Source organism: Schistocerca piceifrons, chromosome 1, assembly GCF_021461385.2.
Source record: "Schistocerca piceifrons isolate TAMUIC-IGC-003096 chromosome 1, iqSchPice1.1, whole genome shotgun sequence".
NCBI classification, from domain to species: Eukaryota; Metazoa; Arthropoda; class Insecta; order Orthoptera; family Acrididae; genus Schistocerca; species Schistocerca piceifrons.
Genome location: NC_060138.1, coordinates 1,025,759,995 through 1,025,780,696, shown reverse-complemented (window position 1 = coordinate 1,025,780,696; position 20,702 = coordinate 1,025,759,995). Strand labels below are relative to the sequence as shown.

General features: G+C 44.5%; 1 protein-coding gene across 1 annotated transcript in view; it reads right to left on the bottom strand.

The window, feature by feature from the left end:
- The window catches only part of LOC124800375, a 108,266-nt gene that overhangs the window by 49,298 nt on the left and 38,266 nt on the right, over positions 1–20,702 (bottom strand). The window contains exon 3 of the mRNA XM_047262991.1: positions 13,714–13,911. Within this exon, the coding sequence (XP_047118947.1) occupies positions 13,714–13,911 (198 nt within the window). The remainder of the gene's footprint in view (positions 1–13,713; positions 13,912–20,702) is intronic.

Below are 20,702 nucleotides of genomic sequence, written 5' to 3'. Positions count from 1 at the left end.
GAATTCTGCCACGGGGCTGAATGTGGGTGATGCTCTTAGGTTAGTTAGGTTTACGTAGTCCTAAGTCTAGGAGAGTGATGACTTCAAATGTTAAGTACCATAGTGCTTAGAACCATTTGAACCATTTTTGAACATGGTCCATTGTCATCCATACAAATTCCGTCGTAGTTTGGGAAGTCCATGAATGGCTGCAAACGGTCTCCAAGCAGACGAATATAATAATTCCCAGGCAATGATCGGTTCAGTTGGACCGCAAGAGCCAGTCCATTCCATGTAACTCAGCTTCCTGAATCCTTATCACAAGAATCACCTGAATTCAAATGACAGCTCCCTCAATGCACTGGCCTTTTATACCTTGTGTACGCGATACCATCCGTATGTGTGCATACCGCTATCTCACGACTTTCGTCGCCCCAGTGTAGCTGCAGCATCACTTCATAAAAGGAAGCACGACCGATTCAAATGGAGCACTATGGGACTCAACTGCTGTGGTCATAAGTCCCCTAGAACTTAGAACTACTTAAACCTAACTAACCTAAGGACATCACACACATCCATGCCCGAGGCAGGATTCGAACCTGCGACCGTAGCGGTCGCACGGTTCCGGACTGCGCGCCTAGAACCGCGAGACCACCGCGGCCGGCGGAAGCACGACCGAGCATGTACATCTGTTGCGAGCGGGACATTCAGGCCTAGCAGACGCAAGGTGAGCCATAGGACACTGCAATATGTACTTGGTGCTATACACATCCAGCTGCAGACCACACGTCTACAACCGGGCTGTTATCCCAACCACCAGGGCACGGATTATACAGCAGAAGTGTGGTACGCTTTCACCGCTATATGGATGACACATTTGTTACCTAGCCCTAAGGATGCGGAAAATTGGAAAAGGTATTGGCTCAGATGCACGCCATTCATGTCTACATCAAATTCCAGGTGGAGGTAGAGGTAGATGGCGTGTCGGCTTTTATGCTCTCCTCCGTCGAAAATCCAACGGGTAACTGAGATATAGAGCACAAAAGAGACTCATCCGTACGGGCCGATATCTGCACACTCTCTGCCAAAGCCATCCCAATAAGAACCACAGTATTCTGATGACCTTAGTGCTTTTTTTGCGACGCCCGAAATCTGTCACAAGATCTAAGGGAAGTATTAAATTCTATCGTGAAAATGGCTATGATCCTGCTAATTTCGCAAGCCGCATCAGGCGAAGTGTAAAAGCAAAACACCTCAGAACGGTTCCTGAACACGCACAAACTTACATCTGTGTTCAGTCCCCTGCCCTTGCGAAGTAAGGGAAGGCCTAAACAAGAAGGTATAGTACTCAGAACTCCCGGGACGTAAGGTACCTATGCGATTCATTACACTATGTTGTGGTTACAGTACGCACCATACAACAATTTCCGACTTAGTGTGAGAAATGTTCAGGGCTACACTGTTCCGAAAAAAACAGCCAAGAGGGAACGTCAGTTAGAAAATGGACATCGAATCGCATTCGACACCACCTCATTACGAGGACCAACGGATTTTTGGGATAATGTAATAAAACAAGGCAATGAAGTTAAAATATAGGAAAAACATTCAAAAAAGATAGCGCCAACACCTTACTATTTTGTAGGATCCTGTAAAAGCGAGATTGAAACAAGTATGAATATCGTCTTATCTGGTGATGAGCTGAGAGCCGGTAAAGATCACGGCAGGGATCGTAGCTCTATAAAGGTGAGACCAATGACTGCATGACAGTCACCACTTCATAATGAGTAAGATATTATACAAAGGGAAATCTCTGGAAGAAAAGCGAAGTTGCTCTCGCGTGACACTGTTGGACAAACTACGAGAACAGGTACTGAAGAGAGAGTGTGGACATTCTGCTGCACAGATGACAAATTTTGCGTAAGGATAACGAGATTAAAAAAAAGACAGATTTCGGCGCGGATAAAACCATACTGTTGTTGTTGTTGTTGTTGTGGTCTTCAGTCCTGAGACTGGTTTGATGCAGTTCTCCATGCTACTCTATCCTGTGCAAGCTGCTACATGTCCCAGTACCTACTACAACCTACATCCTTCTGAATCTGCTTAGTGTATTCATCTCTTGGTCTCCCTCTACGATTTTTACCCTCCACGCTGCCCTCCAATACTAGATTGGTGATCCCTTGATGCCTCAGAACATGTCCTACCAACCGATCCCTTCTTCAGGTCAAGTTGTGCCACAAACTTCTCTTCTCCCCAATCCTATTCAATACTTCCTCATTAGTTATGTGATCTACCCACCTAATCTTCAGCATTCTTCTGTAGCACCACATTTCGAAAGCTTCTATTCTCTTCTTGTCCAAACTACTTATCGTCCATGTTTCACTTCCATACATGGCTACACACCATACAAATACTTTCAGAAACGACTTCGTGACACTTAAATCTACACTCGATGTTAACAAATTTCTCTTCTTCAGAAACGCTTTCCTTGCCATTGCCAGTCTACATTTTATATCCTCTCTACTTCGACCATCATCACTTATTTTGCTCCCCAAATAGCAAAACTCATTTACTACTTTAAGTGTCTCATTTCCTAATCTAATTCCCTCAGCATCACCCGACTTAATTCGACTACATTCCATTATCCTCGTTTTGCTTTTGTTGATGTTCATCTTATACCCTCCTTTCAAGACACTGTCCATTCCATTCAACTGCTCTTCCAAGTCCTTTGCTGTCTCTGACAGAATTACAATGTCATCGACGAACCTCAAAGTTTTTATTTCTTCTCCATGGATTTTAATACCTACTCCGAATTTTTCTTTCGTTTCCTTTACTGCTTGCTCAATATACAGATTGAATAACATCGGGGAGAGGCTACAACCCTGTCTTACTCCCTTCCCAACCACTGCTTCCCTTTCATGTCCCTCGACTCTTATAATTGCCATCTGGTTTCTGTACAAATTGTAAATAGCCTTTCGCTCCCTGTATTTTACCCCTGCCACCTTTATAGTTTGAAAGAGAGTATTCCAGTCAACATTGTCAAAAGCTTTCTCTAAGTCTACAAATGCTAGAAACGTAGGTTTGCCTTTCCTTAATCTTTCTTCTAAGGTAAGTCGTAAGGTCAGTATTGCTTCACGTGTTCCAGTATTTCTACGGAATCCAAACTGATGTTCCCCGAGGTCGGCTTCTACTAGCTTTTCCATTCGTCTGTAAAGAATTAGTGTTAGTATTTTGCAGCTGTGGCTTGTTAAACTGATTGTTCGGTAATTTTCACATCTGTCAACACCTGCTTTCTTTGGGATTGGAATTATTATATTCTTCTTGAAGTCTGAGGGTATTTCGCCTGTTTCATACATCTTGCTCACCAGATGGTAGAGTTTCGTCAGGACTGGCTCTCCCAAGGCCGTCAGTAGTTCCAATGGAATGTTGTCTACTCCGGGGGCCGTGTTTCGACTCAGGTCTTTCAGTGCTCTGTCAAACTCTTCACGCAGTATCGTATCTCCCATTTCATCTTCATCTACATCCTCTTCCATTTCCATAATATTGTCCTCAAGAACATCGCCCCTGTATAGACCCTCTATATACTCCTTCCACCTTTCTGCTTTCCCTTCTTTGCTTAGTACTGGGTTTCCATCTGAGCTCTTGATATTCATACAAGTGGCTCTCTTATCTCCAAAGGTCTCTTTAATTTTCCTGTAGGCAGTATCTATCTTACCCCTAGTGAGATAAACCTTTACATCCTTACATTTGTCCTCTAGCCATCCCTGCTTAGCCATTTTGCACTTCCTGTAGATCTCATTTTTGAGACGTTTGTATTCTTTTTTGCCTGCTTCATTGACTGCATTTTTATATTTTCTCCTTTCATCAATTAAATTCAATATTTCTTCTGTTACTCAAGGATTTCAACTAGCCCTCGTCTTTTTACCTACTTGATCCTCTGCTGCCTTCACTACTTCATCCCTCAGAGCTACCCATTCTTCTTCTACTGTATTTCTTTCCCCCATTCCTGTCAATTGTTTCCCTGAAACTCTGTACAACCTCTGGTTCTTTCAGTTTACCCAGGTCCCATCTCCTTAAATTCCCACCTTTTTGCAATTTCTTCAGTTTTAATCTACATTTCATAACCAATAGATTATTGGCAGAGTCCACATCTGCCCCTGGAAATGTCTTACAATTTAAAACCTGGTTCCTAAATCTCTGTCTTACCATTATATAATCTATCTGATACGTTCTAGTATCTCCAGGGTTCTTCCACGTATACAACCTTCTTTCATGATTCTTAAACCAAGTGTTAGCTATGATTAAGTTGTGCTCTGTTCAAAATTCTATGAGGTGGCTTCCTCTTTCATTTCTTAGCCCCAATCCATATTCACCTACTACGTTTCCTTCTCTCCCTTTTCCTACACTCGAATTCCAGTCACCCATGACTATTAAATTTTCGTCTCCCTTCACTATCTGAATAATTTCTTTTATTTCATCATAGATTTCTTCAATTTCTTCGTCATCTGCAGAGCTAGTTGGCATATAAACTTGTACTACTGTAGTAGGTGTGGGCTTCGTATCTATCTTGGCCACAGTAATGCGTTCACTATGCTGTTTGTAGTAGCTTACCCGCATTCCTATTTTCCTATTCATTATTAAACCTACTCCTGCATTACCCCTATTTGATTTTGTGTTTATAACCCTGTAGTCACCTGATCAGAAGTCTTGTTCCTCCTGCCACCGAACTTCACTAATTCCCACTATATCTAACTTTAAACTATCCATTTCCCTTTTGAAATTTTCTAACCTACCTGCCCGATTAAGGGATCTGAAATTCCACGCTCCGATCCGTAGAACGCCAGTTTTCTTTCTCCTGATAACGACATCCTCTTGAGTAGTCCCCGCCCGGAGATCCGAATGGGGGACTATTTTACCTCCGGAATATTTTACCCAAGAGGACGCCATCATCATGTAATCATACAGTAAAGCTGCATGCCCTTGGCAAAAATTATGGCCGTAATTTCCCCTTGCTTTCAGCCGTTCGCAGTACCAGCACAGCAAGGCCGTTTTGGTTATTGTTACAAGGCCAGGTCAGTCAATCATCCAGACTGTTGCCCTTGCAACTACTGAAAAGGCTGCTGCCTCTCTTCAGGAACCACACGTTTGCCTGGCCTCTCAACAGATACCCCTCTGTTGTCGTTGTACCTACGGAACGGCTACTGTATCGCTGAGGCACGTAAGCCTCCCCACGAACGGCAACGTCCATGGTTCATGGGGGGGGGAAAACCATACCAATGAATGAAATAATAGAGAAACTACCTAATATTGGTACCTAGCATCTTGCTTCATGCACTGTGCAGTGGTTTCCGGAGCACATGTCTAGATGTGCATATTGGCTTAGTTAATAACGGCACCAATTTGTAAAATGTCTTTCAAACGTTAGTCAGTCTGATCAACGATCATTTACTGACCATTGCAGCTTGTGGATAGTGACAAGAGTAGATTCGGCAGATTGTGCATCCTACTACAGAATTACTACGATGGGATTGAAATCATTTGATTTCTCGGCTTCGGATTGGCATCATCGTTTTCATGCACGGAGCAACTGGACAGTATTTTGTCTTGCCGAAAATACATTTCTTTGTCAGCTGCTGTAACCTTTTACACAGCTCGTATGGTCGATGTATCACAGCAGAGCCAACAACCGCGCTCGTCATCTTCCCAATTGTGAAATCCCACAATATACGCACCCACCCCTAGTATAGTTCATCTATGGGGAATCAAGAAAGGATCTCTTCGCCAGCCTGAGCTTCTCCTCCATCTTGAACCACAAGTATCCAGTCACAAGGAATCACCAAATTTCTCTATATTCCTAATCTCACAGCATGTGATGTTCGGCTAGCTCAAGTACTTGAATAATGCAACCACTGAACTACGCAGCGAGGGAAAGTTTATGCTTATTATGGTTGAAGTGGCCTCTAGGATACATTTAAACGGCATTGGTCCCCAGAGCAATGGTCTCTTGAGGAGTTGGGCAATAGTAGCTCATGTAATCGTCTCGTTAGGCACTACAGGTGGTCAGGGCAACAGTTTCACCAGAATCAAGTACTTGCGGCAGATGTTAGACGCAACAGCCAAAGTAAAAGTCAAGTCCAGGATGAAATTCCCCATACTTTGCCCTCTACGAGCAGTTTCCATTCAAAATTTGTGTAAGCTGCATTATCCTTCGTGAGTTTATTACACAAACAGACAGTATTTGATATGAAAACACCACAATAATGTGTCCCATACTGTCCCAATCATGTAGGAGAAAAGACCTACTTCTCCTGCATGGTAGCTATCGCTCTGCTGACCAGTGAAATTAGAACCCCAACGAGAGTGGCCGAGCGGTTCTAGGCGCTACAGTCTGGAACCACGCGACCTGTCGCGGGCATGGATGTGTGTGATGTTCTTAGGTTAGTTAGGTTTAAGTAGTTCTAAGTTCTAGGTGACTGATGACCTCAGAAGTTAAGTCCCATAGTGCTCAGAGTCATTTGAACCATTACTTTTGAAATCAGAACACTATGAACGTGGCTTGCGACAAAGGTCGACTCGCGATGCGTACAAAAAAGTGGGTCTGAGCACTATGGGACTTAACATCTGTAGTCATCAGTCCCGTAGAACTTATAACTACTTAAACCTAACTAACCTAAGGACATCACACAACACCCAGTCATCACGAGGCAGTGAAAATCCCTGACCCCGCCGGGAATCGAAGCCGGGAACCCGGGCGCGGAAAGCAAGAACGCTACCGCATGACCACGAGCTGCGGACTGGTGCGTATACTAAGTTGACATATGCTAATGGGAGTTCAGAGCAACCACCCAGAGTAGGTAGGGATGACGCCATCTATATTCTGTGTAACCTCCTCACCACGTTTTTCTATGAAATTTAGCATAACTTTACCTCCCACTCTATAAAAGTCTACGTATTACCAAAAGTATGTACACACAAACTGTTATCGACTTCAACTCGAAGGCTAACGTTTGACTAAACAGAACCTAATTTGAACTGAACTGCACCTTATCTGAGTGCAGCTTGTCTTTATGTTAAATGCGCAACTGAAGTAAAAACAATTATCTGGCACTAATTCAAATTATCACTTACCTCTAGTTTTTACAACATTGTTGCAGTTAAAAAAAATCAACAGCAAATAGCAAGCAGGCAGCGGCTCAGCTAGTTTTCTGTTTGTAAATACACATTCAGACTGTTGCATGCGGTAAAGCGTAACGACGAACAATGGGGTGAGGAGACAAAATATTCCTATGAAATAATATGTCAAGACAATGATTTTAGAATGAAGTATGTATTAAACAAAACAACAGAGTAATACTTCGCGTGATATTCACACACAACATGAGTCTGAACAATATTATGATTAACAAAGTGAACAATGTTAAAAGAGATTCTCCATAAAAATCAAACAGCATAATCAGTTAACATATTAATCCATGGCCGACCGGAGTAGCTGAGCGGTTCTAGGCGCTACAGTCTGGAACCGCGCGACCGCTACGGTCGCAGGTTCGAACCCTGCCTCGGGCATGGATGTGGGTGATGTCCTTAGGTTAGTTAGGTTTAAGTAGTTCTAAGTTCTAGGGGATTGATGACCTCAGAAATTAAGTCCCATAGTGCTCAGAGCCATTTGAACCATTTTTTTGTTAATCCATGACTCAGGGAAGTGGGTTGGTCTTTCGCTCAGTTCCGATCAGGTTAACTAGCTGACAATAATCATTCCTAGCTGCGCAATGCTGGAGCCTTTTCTCAAACGTCTCTTCAGAAATAATAACATATTCAAAATATATATTCCTTTCACCTTTCAATGCACAGATCATACTCATCCTTGCTGTCCTTTGCCACATTCGTTAAATCACAGGTCAACAGAGTACTGCTGAATTTGTCCATCACCTACCACACTTCAACTAAGAATGTATCAGACTGCGCAGGGCCAAAGACTGTGCCACAACAAGACCAAAGATTGTTTAACAGTTAAGTAACTTACTCTCTCTCTTTCTCTAACGTGCACATCGATGACATACAGAAGTCAAAACCACATGACCAACTTACATCTGTAAATCAGGAAACATTATGCTGCACGATTCTCATCTACCAGTAAGTTTTCGAATTACTTACAGAAAGCCGGCTGGAGTGGCCGAGTGGTTCTAGGCGCTACAATCTGGAACCGCGCGACCGCTAGGGTCGCAAGTTCGAATCCTGCCTCGGGCATGGATGTGTGTGATGTCCTAAGGTTAGTTACGTTTAAGTAATTCTAAGTTCTAGGGGACTGATGACCTCAGAAGTTAAGTCCCATACTTACAGAAAGTGGCAAGATCATGGTCTACCAAGACAGCGGTTTATAGTACTCCCAATGATCGGAATCCCATGAGTATAGTGCAGATATGGAATCATTGAGTTCAGGATGGTCGAAATCAACGACATGCAGGATTTAAGCGGCTCCACGTAAAGAGCGCCTGAGAGGGCACATTACCCGCTCAGCCGTCCATGATTGTACAGTGACGTAAAGTAATGGGCTTCTTTGCAGCAAGACAAGTACTACCCACATGTATAGCATGAGGACGTGTAGAGCACCACGGACTGTCAGCCATTGGTTTGGGTTCCCTGAATGAACTTAAACTTTGTGTTGTGCCTTACGGCCCCCATGGGGGAAGCCTCGTCAGAGACGTCCATCGCATGAGCGTCGAGGGAAGTGATTCCAGTGATGGTTTCCCGTTGCCTTCCACTGGTGATGATGAAATGATAATGAGGACAACACAACATCCAGTCCCTGAGCGGAAAAAATCTCCGACCCAGCCGGGAATCGAACCCGGGCCCCTTGGCGTAACAGACCGCCGTCACTGAATGAGGCAGCAGTTACATGTGTAATTTGTGTAGTTCACAATTGGATTAGTCGCAGGCGAAGCAACTGTAATAGAATGAAAACTAGAATCCAGTATTCCTCCATTTATTAATCCATTTTACTCGTTTCGGTATTAGCCGTCATCAGTATCCTGGTTCAGATAGAAATCACAAGATTACATAGATACGGGGTTGACTTGCAATGAACATGAACAGATAAAGTCTGCTCACGTTCTATCCAAGTTTGCTTGCTTGATAAACACAGTAATACACATAACGGAGAGTAGTTATAAATAATAAAATCTCCTTGACTGTTTACAACAGTCTGCCAACGCTAGGGAAACTTTTCGATTCCTGCGACTGTAGAAATCACGTGGTTTCGAGGCAAAGAACTTGTCGAGCCACGTTCGGAGCGCATTTCCATCGCCGCAGCTCGTGGTCGTGCGGTAGCGTTCTCGCTTCCCACGCCCGGGTTCCCGGGTTCGATTCCCGGCGGGGTCAGGGATTTTCTCTGCCTCGTGATGACTGGGTGTTGTGTGATGTCCTTAGGTTAGTTATGTTTAAGTAGTTCTAAGCTATAGGGGACTGATGACCACAGATGTTAAGTCGCATAGTGCTCAGAGCCAGCCGCATTTCCATTCGGAATGTAAGCTCCTTGAAGGTTGCTCGATAGAGAGCAGAAAAGGTGAAAATCTGATGGCGAAAGATCAGGGGAATAAGGTGGTTGCGGAATGACTTCGCAAGCCTTTTCTATATGTTAGCATAAAGGCACCATTTCTTGTCACCAGTAGAGATACGAGATAGGAATTGTCCGTGTTGTTCACGAGCCAATTGATGACGAGTAAGCAGACATGCACGCGTGGTCACCCGCAGATATTCTGTGATTTTGGCTTAGAGTATTCGGTACCCATACACCCGATTTTTGAACCTTCCCCATTGCACGTAAATGTCCACGATGATGGAATTATCACAGTTCACCACGCTTTCCAGTTCTCGAGTACACTGACGTGGCTCTTTGTGGACCAATGCGTTTAAACGATTTTTATCAAGCCCCCATGGTCTTCCTAAACATGGAGAGTCACTAACGTCAAAACGATCCTCCTTAAAACGAGAAAACCATTTTCTCGTCGTGCTCTGTCCAGTGGCACTGTCCCCATACGCAGCGCAAATGTTTCTAGCTACCTCCGCTGTCGCCATTCCCCTATTGAACTCAAACAGAATAATGTGTTGGAAATGTTCCAATTTCTCCTCTTGGCAGTCTATTTTCTAGCGTCTATAGCTCCACTTACTATCTTCAAATGACAACATCGCAATTTGTAAACTCAGATAGCAATAGTGAACTTTTACAAATAAAAAGTGACCATCGATAAATAAAGCCATAAAAAAACGTTTTATCAACGTGCAAAACAAAAACACTACGAACTTATGGAGTAACTTAACATAATTACGTATTCTTAGCACTATACCTTATACCCACAACAAGGCCGGCCGGTGTGACCGAGTGGTTCTAGGCGCTTCAGTCTGAAACTGCGTGACCGCTACGGTCGCAGGTTCGAATCCTGCTTCGGGCATGGATGTGTGTGATGTCCTTAGGTTAGTTAGGTTTAAGTAGTTCTAAGGCACTGATGGCCTCAGATGTTAAGTCCCATAGTGCTCAAAGCCATTATGAACCCACAACAAGTAAAATTATATGCGATCCTTCCTGATGTGAGTTAACGAGCATTTCGCTCTCATTTAATTATATGGCCGAAAGGGTCAGCCTTCAGGAACTGTGAAACGAACATCTTCGCCACGAGATGGGTAAACCGTCTATTGGGCTGAATGTGGCCTAAGCGCTGTAGTGTGCGAGTAAGACAGACGAGAACCTACGTCATAGGGAAACCCTTTGTGTTCCAGGAGACATAGCAGTGTTAAATATGGTGGACCTAAGATCGGCTATAAAGGGAACCATTTATGGAAACTGTATAATTCTGTAGTATTGCAAGGGATCAAGCCACAGTAATTTTAATCTGCCATCCTCCATAAATTTTCATGGTGATCCCAATAAAAATTTAATGTTGAACATATCTATAATAGTTTGAGATTTACTGTTAAAGTAGAATTAACAAGTTTTGTAACAAAGGTCTGAATGGTAAAATGTGAACGCTTTGGTCGATCTTAACGATCGACATTTCATATACAAGAGCATCATAAAATGGCAAACGATGTAAATATCAACTCTGTAACTTTATTTGTTTAAAAGATATAGTAAATTTAAATTATCAGTATTTTCAGTTAAGCATCACATCATCATTTCCTCCACAAAAAACACATTGAACGATGACAGCACGACACCTTATTGAATCATTAGGTAATAGAATATTTGTTGTATAGTTTAGTGGATAATAGTTACTTTTGTTCTTTATTTATTTATCAGAAAGCACGTTGGTCCATGGCTACTGGCCGTGACATTCAGAGTTAAAAAGGAAATTGTATTGGTTTTATTAAAAGAATTTAACGTGTATTATGTAATGGATATTATTGTTACTTTATTTAAACACAAACGTTGTCAGGCTTTGATTATTTAAATATGCTAAAATGTAAAGTAATGTAGAATAAGCTGTAGCCAATCAGATGGCGGCTTCAAGAAAGGGAACTGCGCTAGTCAGTTGAGCGAAGATGTTCGGCGCGCAGGAAACGAAGTCGGAGATGGGCGGAGAACAATTCTGGTCTAAACACCAAAGAGTACAGTTCGGATGGAGACACCAAAGAGTGCAGTGCTAGTCTAGACATCAAAGGACACAGTTCGGATTGAGACGCGAAAGCGGAAGTTGGGTCTTTAGGGAACTAGGAAATTGAAACAGAAAATTTCGCGTTGTGTGGTATCGCGGGACTTAGTCTCTGAGCGGTGAGCAGCCGCGCGCCTGGTGTGAACTCTAACTTTTCGTTTAGTTAAGGAGGCGGAGTATTGGACTTGTGTTTCGCGATGAGTTTGTGAATGATCTAACTGTATGAAATACACTCCTGGAAATGGAAAAAAGAACACATTGACACCGGTGTGTCAGACCCACCATACTTGCTCCGGACACTGCGAGAGGGCTGTACAAGCAATGATCACACGCACGGCACAGCGGACACACCAGGAACCGCGGTGTTGGCCGTCGAATGGCGCTAGCTGCGCAGCATTTGTGCACCGCCGCCGTCAGTGTCAGCCAGTTTGCCGTGGCATACGGAGCTCCATCGCAGTCTTTAACACTGGTAGCATGCCGCGACAGCGTGGACGTGAACCGTATGTGCAATTGACGGACTTTGAGCGAGGGCGTATAGTGGGCATGCGGGAAGCCGGGTGGACGTACCGCCGAATTGCTCAACACGTGGGGCGTGAGGTCTCCACAGTACATCGATGTTGTCGCCAGTGGTCGGCGGAAGGTGCACGTGCCCGTCGACCTGGGACCGGACCGCAGCGACGCACGGATGCACGCCAAGACCGTAGGATCCTACGCAGTGCCGTAGGGGACCGCACCGCCACTTCCCAGCAAATTAGGGACACTGTTGCTCCTGGGGTATCGGCGAGGACCATTCGCAACCGTCTCCATGAAGCTGGGCTACGGTCCCGCACACCGTTAGGCCGTCTTCCGCTCACGCCCCAACATCGTGCAGCCCGCCTCCAGTGGTGTCGCGACAGGCGTGAATGGAGGGACGAATGGAGACGTGTCGTCTTCAGCGATGAGAGTCGCTTCTGCCTTGGTGCCAATGATGGTCGTATGCGTGTTTGGCGCCGTGCAGGTGAGCGCCACAATCAGGACTGCATACGACCGAGGCACACAGGGCCAACACCCGGCATCATGGTGTGGGGAGCGATCTCCTACACTGGCTGTACACCACTGGTGATCGTCGAGGGGACACTGAATAGTGCACGGTACATCTAAACCGTCATCGAACCCATCGTTCTACCATTCCTAGACCGGCAAGGGAACTTGCTGTTCCAACAGGACAATGCACGTCCGCATGTATCCCGTGCCACCCAACGTGCTCTAGAAGGTGTAAGTCAACTACCCTGGCCAGCAAGATCTCCGGATCCGTCCCCCATTGAGCATGTTTGGGACTGGATGAAGCGTCGTCTCACGCGGTCTGCACGTCCAGCACGAACGCTGGTCCAACTGAGGCGCCAGGTGGAAATGGCATGGCAAGCCGTTCCACAGGACTACATCCAGCATCTCTACGATCGTCTCCATGGGAGAATAGCAGCCTGCATTGCTGCGAAAGGTGGATATACACTGTACTAGTGCCGACATTGTGCATGCTCTGTTGCCTGTGTCTATGTGCCTGTGGTTCTGTCAGTGTGATCATGTGATGTATCTGACCCCAGGAATGTGTCAATAAAGTTTCCCCTTCCTGGGACAATGAATTCACGGTGTTCTTATTTCAATTTCCACTCGTAGATATGCGGTCGAGTGTAACAGTAACTGTAAATACGACCACTTTCGCCATTAGTTTGCTTTCCGAATAAACATTATTCTAACAAAAACGCAACTGTGTGGCCTACATCATTTATGGGTCGTTACTTTAGTTCTCTATATTATTATTACTGTTATTGTATGTTATCTTAACTTGGTATTTCGCAAACTTGCCATCAGCCAGAGAATTTAACCAAAGGGTCACAAGTGTCTAATTTAGGGCGTGCAATATGACACGTGCGGTTCAACCCCTAGACGAGTTTGAGCCAAGACATTTCGACGAAGAGGAACCGCATGTAAGCCCGAACATCTTTGGGATGTTAGCTCGCACTGATATGGTGTGATTAATGGTGGGCAGTGTCTTTGGCCAGCTGTTCGTCAGTGTAGCAGACACGGAGGCCGTTGGCTGAGGCTGCAGAGCACCCACCTGAGCTGCGGCCTCGCGTTGACGGCGTCCACGAGCTGCAGCTCGGCGTGCCGGCCGCAGCCGCGGCTGGACAGGTGCAGCCACTCCGAGGTTCCGTCCCGCGCCGCCAGGCGCGCCCACAGCTCGCTCCACGCCTCCGCCGGCCCGCCGCGGTTCGTACACCACGCCTCACCGGCTGCCTCCTGCTGGCCCTCCTCTCTGTGCACAGAGCGTACTATTAAGTGCTGCGCCTCGCCATTACTACTGAAACTATCCTAGACCTAAGGGTAAAGCACTAAAAGCCATAACAGATTTCTTATGTCGTAGCACACAACACAGTGCTGTCAGTTATCTCAACCTGTACTACACTTTGGCATAATGACTAAAGTGCTGGTAATAAATAATTTTCGCACGTGTAGTCTGTTGGAAGCTAACGGTGTCGCTGCAGTGGTAACACCGGTTCCCATCATATCACCGAAGTTAAATGTTGTGGGGCTGGCCTAGAACTTGGACGGGTGACCGTCCGGGACTGCCAAGCATTGTTGGCAAATGGGGTGCACTCAGCACTTGTGGTGCCAATTGACGAGTTGCTTGACTGAGAAGTAGCGGCTCCAGTCACGAAAACGGAAAATGGCCGTGAGAGGTATGTGCTGACCACATGATCCACCAATCTACATCCAATGACACCTGTCGACCGACGATGATACGGCGGTCGGTCGGTACCGTTGGGCCTTCCGAGGCCTGCTCGGCCGGAGGGACGGAGAAGAGAGAGGGAGAGAGAGAGACTGTTAGAAAATCGACATGAGAGATCAGGAAGCTGGTGTGGTCTTGACATACGAGGTGTGTAAGAAAAGTAATGAGATTGATCTTTTTATCTACCAAAATTTTAATTTTTTTCCCGCAACAATATTGTTACCTTCAGAATAGTTCCTTTCGGCAGCTGTACACAGGCGGAGTCGTTTTTCCGAGACTTGGTATCAACATTGAAACGCTTCAACTGGTAGGGCATTTAAAATGTCCATCACATTCTTTTGAATGTTCTACAGACTAGCAAAATGACGTCTTTTTAAGAGACTTTTCAGTTTCGGGAAAAGAAAAGTATTACAAGGACTAATATCAAATACATGGAGATGGGGGATGTGCTTTGGAACAGAAGGACTGCCTTTCGAGGCCGAAAATTCCTCGATGGAAGTGGCCGAGTGGCTTGGGGCGTTCTCATGATGCAACATCGACTCGATTCACCCGCATCCTGAGCCTTTCAGGGACATCTTTGTAGAAAACTTGGTTGACCCAAACGTTCCTGTCGGAGGACCGTCAGTAACTCAGCATTATACCAGAGGTTGAAAATACCGTTTAGCTGTAATGTTCTTTTATTTAGGACACGACCGGTTTCGGGCTCTTATGCGCCGATCTTCAGGTGTCGTAACTCTGCGCTATCTGGTAGCACACTGCGTGTTGTACTCGTCCACCGCGGTGCTCGGAGTCACAGCACCAAGTTATGACACCTGAAAGATGGGCGTATAAGAGCCCCAAACTGGTCGTGTCCTAAATAAAAGAACGTTACAACTGTAGCAGTATTTTCAACTTGGCTGACAGTTGGTTGGGTTGTTTTGGGGAAGGAGACCAGACAGCGAGGTCATCGGTCTCATTCGATTAGGGAAGGACGGGGATGGAAATCGGCCGTGCCCCTTCAAAGGAACCATCCCGGCATTTGGCTGGAGCGATTTAGGGAAATCACCGAAAACCTAAATCAGGATGGCCGGACGCGGGATTGAACCGTCGTCCTCCCGAATGCAAGTCCAGTGTCTGACCACTGCGCCACCTCGCTCGGTGGTTGACAGTTGGTCCTGGAGGAACAAATTCTTTATGCACGATACCCCTGCTGATAAAAAAAGCGAATAAGTATTGTTTTGATCTTTGATTCGCACATTCGAGCTTTTTTCGGTAGAGGAGAGGTCTGAGTGTGCCATCCTCACGTCATCGCTTTGTCTCAGAACCGTACACAGATATCCAGGATTCCTCGTCGCCTGCGATCATACGACTGAACCATTCGTGGTCATTGGTAATCCTATCAAGGAGATCAAAGCACGCGTTTCTTCGATTGTCCTGCTCAGTTTTGAGATTTTTCGGGATCATTTTGGCACAGATGTTTCGTATGTGCGAAACTTCTGTCAAAATTTGATGTCCGAAGTAAGTGTTTAAGGTTAACAGCTCACCCATTGCCCTTATTGTTAAACGCCAGTTTGACCTCAGAAGAGCAAGCACACGTTCGGCGTTAACGTCGGTTTTTGAAGTTGAAGGTCTCTATGAGAGAGGTTCATCTTTAACGTGTTCTCGGCCTTTAAAAATTATTTTTTGACAGCAGAAAACTTGTTATCTTGATAAGGAATGTTCGCCACAGGCCTGTTTCAACTGTTCAAACGTCACACTTGCATATTCCCCAAATTTAAAGTGAAACTTTGTGGCCAAAAGTCGCTTTCAATCCTGTGTTCCCTTTTCATAACACCCAACAAAAACACAGCTTCGCTGACGTCGCTCTCAAAAATCACGTCCTGTACGGAGCTGAAACTCGGACTGAGAATCTGGAAGGGTTGAAGACATCTGTCAAAACAAATAGAACAAAAAGCGTTGCCAAATTGCTCGCACTGTTGTCAGTTTGATTACTTTTCTTACACATTTCGTATGTAAGATACGATATCAGGTAAAGGTCAAATGTTATATAAATTACATAACAAGAATTTATACCTATAAAGGATTCCTGAAGAAACTGCAAATGTTGTAATTGAAGAATTTGAAACAAAAGAACGGTTTATGCATAAGTATAATTGGTAGGCCGTTTCCATAACTGTATGTTTAAAATATGGGTATACATAAAAACACGACGTAATAATAACTAACATTTCAGATTTCTACTTGTGAGGCGTTTCGGAGGCTTTTGAGCCCTGCGAGAGTCTTTATCGATACCTGCCTCTGTAGCGTAACTTCTTCGGCGCATTGTATGGTTACTGTGTCTCGGGCGTCCCGCCAGCGGCAGCAGAGTAATAGTTCGTGTTCAAAAATGCTCGCGTATGAACTACAGCGAAGGATTGGCTGTGCGTCCGCTGCAGTGCTGTGACTTGTGGGCAACGTTCTGCCGACAGCTCCGTTTAACGGCCGAGGAATTAACTTCGGCAATTGGATACGCTTGGAGTGTCGAGGCAGAAGTGTTGACCGTTTAAAGGGAGTAGCCACACCGTATGAAGTTGCTGTTTGCTTCCTGCTTGGGCAGCGGCCAGTCGAGAATATGAAATATGAGTCCGAGTGCAGGAATACGCTGGATTGCCTGGTGGACAGGGAGTTTGTGGTGGTTTTAATTTCAGCCACGAACAGTGTGGAAACTACATTGAACATCTGCTTTACAAATATCGGGCCCTGGGAAGAGGGGTTGAATTTGGGAAAACCTCTGTTCTGCCATAAGGTTCTGCTATCCTGACAATCGAGGCACTTTACGCTGTTATACAGGGTGTCCCACTCAAACCTCTCTGATTTCAAAGACCCAGGAGAAAAAAAAACACAGTAGATACGACAATGACAAATGCACCACTTTGTAGAACATCTCAAAGTAGTTATTTATCATCAATATACCTCTACATGTGAACCATTTCCAGGATGAAGAATATTGAGTGTATATCCAATTTCTTGCCAAGTTCTTTGTAACATTTCCTCTGTTATTGTTACAATCGCATTAGTGATACGAAGTCGCATCATAGGAATATCGTCCACTTTGGTCGCATACTCGAGGTGCTTAACGAATCCCCACATGAAGAAATCAAGCGGCGTAATGTCGGCTGAACGTGATGGCCGGGCAATGGGTCCTCTGTGTTCGATCCAACGACTGGAAATTTCCTATCGAAGAGCGTGCGAACAGCCGTTGACCAAGATGGCGGAGCTCCATCTTGATGAAAAATGATGTTGCGTCGCAAGTCTTGTATCTGAAGGAACACAGACTGCTCCAACATATCCAGATGTACTGACATAATCACTGTTTACTCCGCAAAGAAGAACGGTCCAACAATCCTGTCGTGCATTAACCCACACCAGACGTTTCATTTAGGGTAATCACGAACATGTTCAATGACAACGTGCGGATTTTGCGAACCGTAAATCCGAACATTATGCCTTCTAACCCTTCCTGATAGATGAAAGATTGCCTCATCTGAGAATAAACATCTTTCCAAAAATTGGTTCAAATGGCTCTGAGCACTATGGGACTTAACTTCTAAGGTCATCAGTCCCCTAGAACTTAGAACTGCTTAAGCCTAGCTAGATTAAGGACGTCACATACATCCATGTCCGAGGCAGGATTCGAACCTGCGACCGTAGCGGTCGCGCGGCTTCAGACTGTAGCGCCTAGAACCGCTCGGCCACCCAGGCCGATGAAATCTGTCAGAAGCACTGGCGGGCTACAGAGATTTCCTTCAGCTGACTCGACTGTAGGAGTGTATTAGTAGCAAAGAATAAATCTACTAAAAACTCACGCATGAAGCGGCATTTTATCACGCATCTCTGTTTATGACGTCATATTTTTTTGAGCTATGATAGGTAGGCTGTTCCCGCTTCCCACAGAAATTGTTGCCTGCCACTAAGTGACATGAGTACCAACGTTGGTTGAAGTCGGTCAATTGGTTTAGGAGGAGATGTGGAACATACAAAGATACATTCATCCTTTTTTTTATAATATATACTGATTAAACTCCAACTGGTAAACATTAGTTAGATAACACCTCACCGGCACAAACAAAAATAAAACTATAATTCCTGTTTCTACGTTTTTACGTATAACTTGATACAAAACAGACGCAAATAATGGCCGTTTAAGCGTTATACGTTGACGGTCGATGTACATGGTTACTTCATAAAGCCACCAGCTATTACTTACTTGACTCGATTCAGATTCCAAAGCTACTTTCATTGAGCCCTCTCGGCTCACTGGGGAGGGTTTTATCGATACAAGACAACTGCAATATTTAGTAAATGATGTTTTAACAAATAGTATTTTATAGAGCATCAGTAAAGCAGTTCCTATATAATAATGAAAGCTAGCAGTTAGAAACGTATTTGGATTTACATGTCACTACATGAGCTAAAAGTCACTAGCATGGTGCAAATATTCTATGCACTACTCTCGTACGATAGGTCACATCTTACGCTGCATAATGAAATCAAACATCCTTCCAGGAAGCTGGCATCCATATCAATACGTTGAGCATATCCGCAGCAAATTGTTGTCCAAAGTTACAGAATTTGCACTTTGTAAGCACACGTACGAAGACGCTGGTGGACTACACGATGCAATGTTGATCGAGGTAAGTCAAGTTGCCTAGATGCTTGACGAATTGATCTACGAGGGCTTCTGAGAAACGTTTGTCTGATGTCCTCCACTGTCTATTCTGAAATTCCGTAACGTGCACCGCGAGAATGTTTCAGAACACTTCCTGTTGCTAGAAACTCCTTATACCATTCCTTAATTGTTTCCACATCAAGTGGATCACATTCATACACACGACGATAATTTCTTTGCAGAGTAATCGGCGATTTTGTTTCTGCAAACCCCACTGCTGCTTGCGCGCGCTGCTGTGGAGTCGCCATTTTCACATCATGCGACCATAGTGCACTCTGGCGACGATATTTGGCGCTTCTGACGCAGGAAGACAAATTCTTTGAGGTGCTCTATAATGTGGTGCATTTTTCATTGTCGTATCTACTGTGGTTTTTCTCTCCTGCGTCCCTGAAAACAGGAAGCTTGAGTGGGACACCCCGTATTGTGCGGACCTGACCACTGTGGGCGCATTGGTTATCCCTTGTTCCTGCAATAAGCAAGTGTGTTTCTTCTTGTTAAATTTTGATGAAGTTCTGTCTAGTATTTGAAGGAGCATTGCCTTGTCGGCATAGACGCGGCAGTAGGCTGGCGAGTGGATATTGTATATAATCCATTTCGTTTGTGTTTACATTGTATATAAAACTGCATGAATCCTGTGCCTCTGGCGGAAGTACCCCTCACGTTTATTGTTACTTAGCTTTGGACTTGTTCTGTCATACTTCTGCGTTAAACGGTATTTGTATTTTGATTTTTGTCGCCTCTCACACTGACGGCCTTTTAGATGATTGCTTTTTTTGTATATTCTTTAATTTTTGTTTTACTGCCTGAATACTAAATATGTGACCTACTTTGTATATTTTAAATAAAGGTTTAATTCTGTGTGCTTGTCGGAGTATTATTTAAAACTTCAGGCAACTTCTTACTGCTTATGGGACTTGACATTGTAAAGAACTAAAAATTTTATAAGGCAGCCCAAAGCAGGGCCTTGTTTCTTAAAGCTTCCTCTTCAAGAGTTGCTTTATACCTTCTGGTCTGTTGCCAGCTGGTAGTGAACCTGACAACTTGTAGTCAGCGCAGTATAGTTATATTTATATTTGTACCAATAATTTTACATTTGACATACCGATGTGTGGTGATCTTCCTGGTAGTGGGAAGTACATATGCAGTGTGAAGCGATATTGTTACACTCATGGATGACACATTGTAAAAATTCAAAAGCATAATAAAATCCGATGATGAGAGTTCAGTTCTGACGAAACAGCTCGTCCAATAAAGTGCTTAATTGCCGATGTTGCTTGTGCAGTTCTCTTCGGTTACCATACATAGCAGGTCGCCCGCAGATTGACCATGTGAGGAATATATAACGCTTCGGTAACTGTTTTGAAACGTGGTTTGCAGCTTGACAAGGATAGTTATATTCTGATGCGCTTTGTTTTGGTAATTTAATCTGACTGCTGTCACGGTTAGTTGCCAAATTTCTTTCTAAATTCTGCACATATTGGTTGCCAACTAAAGCGAGCTACATATTGTAACTGTTTTAAAATTGTATTTAAACACATTAGTCGCCTTGTAGGCGCTGAGTTAATTACTGTGTTTCTTTATTCTATTGCCTTTTAAGGCGGCTCATAGTTGCTTGTGCCCTCATTGTTCA